The sequence below is a fragment of the Schistocerca americana genome, chromosome 4 (genome assembly GCF_021461395.2).
Source record: "Schistocerca americana isolate TAMUIC-IGC-003095 chromosome 4, iqSchAmer2.1, whole genome shotgun sequence".
Taxonomy (NCBI): domain Eukaryota; kingdom Metazoa; phylum Arthropoda; class Insecta; order Orthoptera; family Acrididae; genus Schistocerca; species Schistocerca americana.
In genome coordinates, this window is record NC_060122.1 from 120,633,673 (window position 1) to 120,644,649 (window position 10,977).

At 42.2% G+C, this 10,977-nt stretch overlaps 1 protein-coding gene across 1 annotated transcript in view; it reads left to right on the forward strand.

Annotated features, from left to right (window-relative positions):
* LOC124613294 (heterogeneous nuclear ribonucleoprotein C-like) overlaps window positions 1–9,332 on the forward strand; it is an 820,630-nt gene extending 811,298 nt beyond the window's left edge. The window contains exon 12 of the mRNA XM_047141989.1: window positions 9,090–9,332. Coding sequence (XP_046997945.1) covers window positions 9,090–9,110 — 21 coding nt within the window. The 3' untranslated portion in view covers window positions 9,111–9,332. The remainder of the gene's footprint in view (window positions 1–9,089) is intronic.
* The last annotated feature ends 1,645 nt before the right edge of the window (window positions 9,333–10,977 follow it).

Below are 10,977 nucleotides of genomic sequence, written 5' to 3' on the forward strand. Positions count from 1 at the left end.
CGCATTTGTTTGCATTCCATCACATCGTATCCGTTCTCATCGCTTCCTTACACCAGTGTGATATTTTTTTCTTTGAGTCATCGGTCTTCTGACTGGTTTCATACGGCTCGCCACGAATTCCTGTCCCCTCGCCAACCTCTTCATCTCAGACTAGCACTTACAACTTAAGTCCTCAATTATTTACTGGATGTATTTCAATCTGCCGGCCGGAGTGGCCGAGCTGTTCTAGGCGAGCGACCGCTACAGTCGCAGGTTCGAATCCTGCCTCGCGTCGATGTGTGTGATGTCCTTAGGTTAGTTAGGTTTAAGTAGTTCTAAGTTCTAGAGGACTGATGGACTCAGCTGTTAAGTCCCATAGTGCACAGAGCCATTTGAACCATTTTATTCCAATCTCTGTCTTTCTCTACAGTTGTTGCCCTCTACAGCGCCCCGTAGTACCATGGAAGCCAGTCCTTTGATGTCTTTAACAGCTGTCCCTTCTCCATGTCAGTGTTTTCCACATATTCCTTTCCTCTCCGATTCTGTGCAGAACGTCCTCATTCCTTATCTTATAAATCCACTTAATTTTCAACATTCGTCTGTAACACCACATCTCAGACCGATTCGGTGCTGTTACGGTTTTCCCATAGTCCATGCTTCACTACCATACAATGTTGTGGTACAAACGTACATTTTCAGAAATATCTTCCTCAGATCAAGGCCTATGACTGATACTAGTAGAATTCTCTTGGCCAGCGATGCCTTTTTTGTCAGTGCCAGCCTGCTTTTGATGTCCTCCTTGCTCCGTCAGTCATTGGTTATTTTGCTGACTAGGCAGCAGAATTCCTCAACTTCATCTACTTCGTGACCATCAATCTTGATGTCAAGTTTCTCGCTGTTCTGATTTCAGCTACTTCTCACTATTTTCTTCTTCCCTGTAATTCTTCTTCGCTTTCACTCAGGATAGTAATATCCTCAACGAATCGTTTCACTGACATCCGTTCACCTTGAGTTTTAATTCCTCTCCTGAACCTTTATTTTGTTTCCATCATTACTTCTTCGATGTACAGGTTGAACAGTAGGGGCGGAAGACTACATCCCTTTCTTACACCCTTTTTAATCCGAGCACCTCGTTCATGGTCGTCCACTCTTATTATTCCCTCATGGCTCTTGTACATATTGTATATTACCCGTCTGCCGCTGTAGCTTACGGCTATTTTTCTCAGAATTTCTGACATCTTGTACCTTTTTACATTGCCGAACACTTTTTCCAGGTCGACAAATTCTATATACATGGCTTGTTTATTCTTTAGTCTTGCTTCCATTATTAGCCACAACTTCAGAATTGCCTCTCTGGTGCCTTTACCTTTCCTAAAGCCAAACTGATCGATATCCAACACATCCTCAATTTTCTTTTGGATTTTTCTGTATATTATTCTTTTCAGAAACATGGATACATGAGCTCTTAAGGTGATTGTGCGCTAATTCTCATACTTGCCAGCTCTTGTAGTCTTCCGAAATTGTGTGGATGATATTTTTCTGAAAGTCAGATGGTATGTCGCCGGAGTCATACATTCTACATACCAACGTGATTAGTCGTTTTGTTCACACTTCCCCCATTGATTTTAGAAATTCTGTTGGGATGTTATCTATTCCTTCTGCCTTACTTGATCTGAAGTCCTCCAAAGCTCTTTTAATTTCTAATTCTAATACCGGATCCCCTATATCTTCTAAATTGACTCCTGTTTCCTCTTCTATCGCATCGGACAAATCTTCCTCCTCTTAGAGGCCTTCAGCGTTCTCTTTCCACCTGTCCGTTCTCTCCTCTGCATTTAACTATAGACTTCCCTTTGCACTCTTAACGTTACCACCCTTGCTTTTAATGTCACCGAAGATTGTTTTGACTTTACGATATGCTGAGTCAGTCATTCCGACAATCATTTCTTTTTCGATTTCTTTACAGTTTTCATGCAGCCATTTAGTCGTAGTTTCCCTGCACTTCCTATTTATTTCATTCCTCAGCGACTTGTATTTTTGTATTCTTGAATTTCCCAGAACATTTTCGTACTTCCTTCTTTCATCGATCAACTGAAGTATTTCTTGTGTTACCCATCGTTTCTTCGCAGTTAACTTCTCTATTCCTATGTTATTCTTTCCAATTTCTGTGATTGACCGTTTTAGAGATGTATTCCTCTTCTACTGTTTAGACTACTGAGCTATTCCTTATTGCCGTATCTACTGCCTTAGAGAACTTCAGGCGTATCTCTTTATTCCTTAGTACTTCCCTATCCGACTTTTTTGCGTATTGATTGTTGCTGACTAATCTATTAAACTTCAGCCTGCTCGTCATCACTACTGCATTGTGATCGGAGTCTATATCTGCTCCTGGGCACGCTGTGCAATCCAGTATCTGATTTCAGAATCTCTGTCTGACCATGACGTAATCTAACAGAAATCTTCCTGTATTACTGGCCTTCCGTCTTGTGATTCTGGAACAGAATATTCGCTATTACTAGGTGAAATTTATTACAGAACGCAGTTACTCTTTCTCCTTTCTCATTCCTTGTCCCAAGCCCATATTAACCTATAACCTTTTCTCCTACTTCTTCCCCTACAACTGCATTTTAGTCCCCCATGACTGTTAGATTACACACTTCTGTCCTACCTGCCAATTCATTGCGAACCCTGCGCCTCTTATACCATGTTGTGAGGCGGTTGATATTACCATATACTCGCTTGACCAGAAATCCTGGTCTACTTTGTATTTCACTTCACTGATCCCTACAATATCGAGATTCTATAGCCATTCCTTAAGAGTGGAGAAGTAGCTGATCGTCCTGCACGGTTTATAACTCCCAGTTCTCATTCGATCTTGATGGTGCGAACTTATATGGTCACTGTAGCGCGCCATTTTCATTAGTGTTCGTGGTGCAAGTTAATGGGTTGCTTTGAACATTTATTGAATGTCGACGATGTCCATTTTGTGAAGTGTAATACACTGAAGCAACAAAGAAACGGGTATAGGCAAGCGTATTAAAATACAGAGATACGTCAACAGGCAGAATACGACGCTGCGGTCGGCAGCGCCTATATAAGACAAGTGTCTGACGCAGTTGTTAGATCGTTTGCTGTTGCTACGACAGCAGATTATCAAGTTTTAAGTGAGTTTGAATGTGGTGTTACAGTCGGCACACGAGCGATGCGGCAGAACATCTCCGAGGTGGCGATGAATTGGGGGAATTGGGGATTTTTCCCGTACGACCATTTCACGAGTGTACCGTGAATATCAGGAATCCGGTGAAACATCAAATCTCTGACACCGCTGCGACCGGAAAAAGGTCCTGCAAGAACGGGACTAACGACGACTGAAGAAAGTGATTCAGTTTGACAGAAGTGCAACTCCACGCAAATTGCTGTAGATTTCGGTGCTGGGCCATCAGCAAGTGCCAGCGTGCGAACCATTCAAAGAGACATCACCGATACGGGCTATCGGAGCCGAAGGTCCACTCGTGTACCGTTGATGACCGCACGACACAAACCTTTACGCCTCACCTTGGCCCGTCAACACATACACTGGACTGTTGATGAGTGCAAACATGTTGCCTGGTCGGACGAGTCTCGTTTCAAATTGTAACGAGCGGATGGACGTGTACGGTTATGGAGGCAACCTCATAAATCCATGAACACTGAATGTCAGCAGGGGTCTGCAAGTTGGTGGAGGCTCTGTAATGGTGTGAGGCGTGTACAGTTGGAGTGATATGGGACCCCTGACACGTCTAGATACGACTGACGGGTGACACGTACTTAAGCATCCTGTCTCATCACCTGCATCCGTTCATGTCCATTGTCCGTTCCAACGGATCTGGGAAATTCCAGCAGTATGATGTAACACCCTACACAACCAGAATTGCTACAGAATGGCTCCAAGAATACTCTTCTGAATTTAAACACTTCCGCTGGCTACCAAACTTTCCAGTCATGAACATTATTGAGCATATCCGGGGTGCCTTGCAAAATTCATGCTGTCAGTTCCCTCCAGCACTACTTCAGACATTAGTCGAGCCCTTGGCACGTCGTGTGTCGGCACTTCTGCGTGCTCGCGGGGGCGGTACACTATACTAGGCTGATGTACTAGTTTCTTTGGCTCTTCAGTGTGCATACATCCCATAGAAGATTGATCTCTGCCCCCCCCCCCCCCCCCCCGTCCCCCTCCAATCCCAGCACTCTGTTCTTCTCCTGATGCACATGATGGGACATTAGCAGCTAATATTTTTCGTTTCATTACTGTTAAAACAAATTTTCAAACAAGTCCTACTAAAGATTGAACTTCTGACCTCGCACTGAAGGGATTCTTTGTTAGTTACTACTGTGACGACGACGTGGGAAAAAGGTTTACTTGGCCGTCGCAGTTGAACAGCGGTTCCGGTACTCACGAAACTACCATTGCTGAAATAAGAACAAAGGCGGAGAATTATAGAATTGTACTCTTCTAGTTGCGATTGTGTCTTAAGGATGCAAGCTAAAATTAACGTGAAGTTGCCTTTCTCTCTTTTAATATCTTTACCCTACTGGCCATTAAAATTGCTACACCAAGAAGAAATGCAGATGATAGACGGGTATTCATTGGACAAATATATTATACTAGAACTGACATGTGATAGCATTTTCACGCAATTTGGGTGCATAGATCCTGAGAAATCAGTGCTCAGAACAACCACGTCGAGCCGTAATAACGGCCTCGAAACGCCTGGGCATTGAGTCAAACAGAGCTTGCATGGCGTGTACAGGTACAGATGCCCATGCAGATTCAACACGATACCACAAGTCATCAAGACTAGTGACTGGCGTATTGTGAAAGCCAGTTGCTCGGCCACCATTGACCAGACGTATTCAATTGCTGAGAGATCTGGAGAATGTGCTGGACAGGGCAGCAGTCGAACATTTTCTGTATTCAGAAAGGCCCGTACAGGACCTGCAACATGCGGTCGTGCATTATCCTGCTGAAATGTAGGGTTTCGCAGGGATCGAATGAAGGGTAGAGCCACGGGTCGTAACACATCTGAAACGTAACGTCCACTGTTCAAAGTGCCGTCAATGCGAACAAGAGGTGACCGAGACGTGTAACCAATGGCACCCCATACCATCACGCCGGGTGACACGCCAGTATGGGGATGACGAATACACGCTTCCAATGCGCGTTCACCGCGATGTCGCCAAACACGGATGCGACCATAATGATGCTGTAAACAGAACCTGGATTCATCCGAAAAAATGACGTTTTGCCATTCGTGCTCCCAGGTTCGTCGTTGAGAACACCATCGCAGGCGCTCCTGTCTGTGATGCAGCGTCAAGGGTAACCACAGCCATGGTCTGAGAGCTGATAGTCCATGCTGCTGCAGACGTCGTCGAACTGTTCGTGCGGATGGTTGTGCAAACGTCCCCATCTGTTGACTCACTGATCGAGACGTGGCTGCACGATCCGTTACAGCCATGCGGGTAAGATGCCTGTCATCTCGACTGCTAGTGATACGAGGCCGTTGGCATCCAGCACGCCGTTCCGTATTACTCTCCTGAACCCACCGATTCCGTATTCTGCTAACAGTCATTGGATCTCTACCAACGCGAGCAGCATTGTCGCGATACGATAAACCGCAATCGCTATATGCTACAATCCGTCCTTTATCAAAATCGGAAACGTGATGGTACGCATTTCTCCTCCTTACGGAAACTTTTCTCATGTCAGCACGTTGTAGGTGTCGCCACCGGCGCCAACCTTGTGTGAATGGTCTGAAAAGCTAATAATTTGCATATCACTGCATCTTCTTCCTGTCGTTTAAATTTCGCGTCTATAGCACGTCATCTTCGTGGTGTAACAATTTTAATGACCAGTAATGTATATTCTTAGATTTTTGTGTTGTGGGTGTATTCCTTTTTTATGGCCTCATATTATAAATATTCTCGTAGAAGATGCACTGGTTCTTACTCGAAACAACCCAATATAAAATTGATCAAAATCCTAATATCGCAAGAGTTAAGGATAAAAAATAATACAAGATCATAGAATATTTGCTCGGCTGAAAACACTGACGCTCATCATTGTCCGATATAAATTAATACTGACACGTGGTTTATATAGCACGGCATGCAATCCATACGAAAATTTGCCAGAGTGCCACACTTGAACACATCCAATCAAAATTATTTAAATTCCCTGATCGATGTCACTCTTTTAAAAATGTCACAGGCCTACCCACGAAAGTTAAAGTTCGCCGACATAGTTCGCATCATAGAATACTCGAGGTGTCTGCACAGAGCAGCTCTCCAGAAACGGAGTCCGCAACTCGGCGTACAATTTTTAAAAGTGCTGTTTTCACCGGTCGCTGCCTGGTTAAAATCATTCTAATCCTGTAAGTTTGCGATTGTGCTCGGATCAGACTAAAGATCGGAGCAGATACAGCACACTTGTTGTTGATGTTGCACAGCTGTAAGCAGCCACAGATTGGTGGTTACTTTTATGAAAAATGTAGCGTTATGGTGTCGAATATTTTTTTAGTTCATCATCAGACGGTTCATCTTCCGTCACAACAGATGTTATATTGGGTTAGTAGTGAGTTGGCGTGAAATGTCCGTCTGGAAATATGTTATTGCAATTGTTCTTCAACTAACGGTAATTATTTTGTGTCCGCAGCTCGTGGTCGTGCGGTAGCGTTCTCGCTTCCCGCGCCCGGGTTCCCGGGTTCGATTCCCGGCGGGGTCAGGGATTTTCTCTGCCTCGTGATGACTGGGTGTTGTGTGATGTCCTTACGTTAGGTTTATGTAGTACTAAGTTCTAGGGGACTGATGACCATAGATATTAAGTCCCGTAGTGCTCAGAGCCATTTGAACCATTTAGCCAATTATTTTGTAGTTTGTATTTTTCCACTCGTACAAGTTGATTTTCAGTATTAAAGACATGGTGCACGTTGGTATCTTATTTTGTAGTCCAACTAATGTGTTTAACAATGGAAAGCAAAGGATGTAAGTGCATTTGACATCAGCACCATCAACAAATGTTTCAAATAGCTTTGAGCACTATGGGACTTAACGTCTGAGGTCATCAGTCCCCCAGAACTGAGAAGTACTTAAACCTAACTAACCTAAGGACATCACACACATCCATGCCCGAGGCAGGATTTGAACCTGCCACCGCAGCGGTCGCGCGGTTGCGGACTGAAGCGCCTAGAACCGCTCGGCCACCGCTGCCGGCTCACCATCAACAGCTTTTTTTTTTTTCACAGAACAGCCATGATCTCCAGTTACGTCTATATTTGACAGAACTGCAAAACGCTTGTTGTTTTGTACACTTGAAAATCTCTCGTAATGCTCAAGCGTTCATCTGATCTAGCCCTCAGTCGGTTCCCGCTACACAATTTAGGCATCTACCAACTCCCTGAATTTTTTCTTAAAAGGAAATCATTTGCCTTTTCTTCGGAGCAAAACGCATCTAGCTGTGTACAAAACTGTTTTCCTTGGAATTTTCCGCCCGGCGCTACCGGTCTGAACAACCTCAAACGTGGTACTCATTCTCCCTAGCTCCTCAGGTATGCATTTCGTGCCCACTTTTACTGGAAATTTTTTTCTAGCTGTGGTTCATACTAAAATCCCTGAAAGTTGTCTAACCAGGAATCTTAGCCACTACGTCACTGGTACAGGTTTTCCACTGGCAGAGGTATCGGGACGATTTTCACTAATAATTTACCACTTGTTCGTTTCCACACCACGGTCCCTGAACTGAAATTTATACTTTTCTCCTGTTTCATCATCCCTGAAAGTCTGTAACATCATCACGGAATTGTCTTGTATATACATAAATATAATGGCACCGGTGCCTATTACTTCAACACTCTGTAGCAGTCGGTGTCATCTCGAAACACCATCTATATCTTTTAGCTGGATGCACAAGCCTGGTTTGTAGACAGCATTTCCTTCTGCTAAATACTGGGTTCTGTCAAACCTGTGAAAACAGAAATTCACGTTTTTTTAAAAAAAAACAATTCAGCTGTGAAAATAAAGTGACAATTCTTTTTCTTTCTCTCCAAAACACTTTCAGCTGTCAATATACGCTCACATTACACTCAGTTACAGTAGTGTATTGCAGGCGATACTTTTTATAAAAGTGGTAAATAGTTGATACATTGTTGCATTTTTGAATGCTGTTTCGCCAGTGTTTTTGCAAAGTGGCGTAGCGTAAAGAATGATGGTGTTAAATGTTCCGGATTTTGAACACACACGTGATGCATCGTTGGAATGATTATTAGGACCATTGTTAAGATTACGCTCCATCAGTGCTAGCTATCCCCTATGGGAAATAAGGGTGACTGTCATCTACCCAAAGGTAGGTTTGAACGCCATATTGCTTTGCTAGGTTCAGTTCTTTGCAAGTGGTATGCCCCTGACATCTTCCAACGCACGAACTGGCTTACCCAGCTTCTTACTGAGGACCTATATTTTAAAGTGGTTTTCCCATATCCATGCAGCTCGCCGTTTTTCACATCAACAAACATTGCCAGAGGCGAAAATAAATGATAAGTGACAGATCAATATCATATGGCTGAAATGTGATCGAAGACCAGATCTTTGAAACTGTGGTATGGCGCTCTACCACAGAGTTACAGAGTGTAAAATAGTACATCAATTCTTACCAAAGAAAAACAAAACAGAACCATGTCATCATTGAGACACATTTGTACACGACTTGTCGCATAGCTATTTCATTAGGCTTTTCCAAGGGTGGAGAATGTTTTCTTCTCAACTGTCCACATTACTTCTATTTGGTTTTGTCCTGTGTGACTGATGATGTAGAAACAGGAAGTTTCCTGCTTTGTTAAGTGTGTAAAATAAACTTCAAAGCAAAGTACCTGTAGAACTTGAGTAAAATTTTGTATGTGTTTGTGGATGTGAGAATGGGAGAGAAAGGGGATTACTTTTAGTATTAGGGAAGCATTTGCTACAAAAATGATTTCAGCTTTCATGTAACATATTTCCTGTTCCACAGTAATGTTGCCTTGTTCCTGATAAATGTTTGTGTGCGATTATTGAGTATATTTTTGAACAAACTGCTTTTGTTTCAGGATCTCGTAGAAGTCTCATGAAGGATCAGTCATCACCTGAGGCGTAATTGGCTGTTTCCTGCGGGCAAATATATGCGTCTCAAACCTTGACAACCACCGAACTACAAAGTGCCATTACCAATGGAATTATTGTACATATCTTGAATCATAAAAGTTATAAAATGTTCTATATATTCTACTAACTCTATCATGTTTTACTGTTATTACTTAAGTATGATTAAATGTTTATGCAGGCCATTGAAAGTTATGTTAAGATATATATTTTTACCTGAAGTTGCGTTTTGTTTCTCATTGCATTCACAGATCATTGTTCAACTTCATTACTGCTACTTATAAATCAATAAAACTAACTCATCACATTTTTTTCTGTTTAACTGTTGTCTAGATACGTGCACATTACAGAATGACTGAAAAGAAATGGAACTACAGTTTTAAATAGTAATGGTCAAATGAAGAAAAGTGAATATAGAAACTGAATGAAACAGAAACAGTAAACAGAGATTAATACACAAATGGAAAAATAGGCTATCAGGTATAACAAAGTGTCAAATTAAAAAAAAACACAGCATATGCAACAAACATGGATATCATAAAGACTAGCTACCTGTGTCCATATACGCTATCTACATTACAGTTTGACGAGTAACTTCAAGGGCAGTGAAATGAAATTCAGACTGGTGCTTGTGGAGCGGTTCACAGTGTCAGATTGGAACATTATAAAGCAATGGTAGTGAATCAACTGGCCCATTCAGATACTATAGCTCAACATCAGTATTGTATCTGCTATTGCAGTCTGTGCATCATGCAGAGAATGATCCTGGAATGCTTTTTATTCTGATGACGATTGACTGCATTTATTGGTTTGTATGAACTCACGAAAAAAAAAATCGAAGATACTTATCAATTGACATTTGAGATTGCACACAGCTTTGAAAGAAGATGCTGTTGACTGACCACCCTCCAGTGTGTAAAGGTACTGTGATTAGGGGCACTCCTAAATTGTCTAGCCTAAAACCAATGCACCATCTGCTTCAGTATAATGAACAGGCCATAGCATATGTGGTAATCTCAGCTTGCCTATCTAGTATTAATTTCCAAATATGCCACACAGTGCTCATGTTGTGCATAAATAGTTAGTTGTATGAGGTACTGTACTCTCAGGAAGGGTGTATGTTGGGTCTGATATCTATTAAGAAAAGAAGTATTTTTTGTGTACTACTCCTTACTATACCTTATTTTCCATACTACTGAAGAGCTACTGCAGAGGAACGTACTGTGTAGTTTTTTACCCCGATAAGTGTGGCAGTGGGTAGTGGCATGGACTCTACTAGATACCGAATGCAATGAGGTGCCTTCCTGATCTGTAACCTCTACACAATCTTTGAAGAGGATTAGACTGCTCCCATGCCCATTTGCATAACTTGATTGCCTTATGATGTGTTCAGTAGTATTATTTTCAACAGACTGAGGGATTACATAGTCACTATCATGTATGTGGAAATTTGTTTTATTTTTCTAACATAAATAAGGGAGCAATTTTGTAAGATGCACACAAGAATACCTCGTCCACCTATTTGAACGGCACCTCATTGGAAATGTGATGCATGTTCCCACGTGGTTTTCCTCGTTCTCATGGTCTCCCATCATCATGGTCTATTGTGTACCACAAGTCAACAGTTAAAGCGACCATTTCTTTCAATTTCGAGCATCTAATGACAATGTTTTGTTACTGTATTGGTCAAGATGAGCTGAGGGGGAAGGAAGTAGGACTGGCAGCACGAATACTACTATTCTTCAGGCGAATGATGTTACAACATACGCGTGATTTTTTACAGTTAACGGGAGTGAAATGCAAAAAATTACATCACTGAATAATTGGTACAAAAAC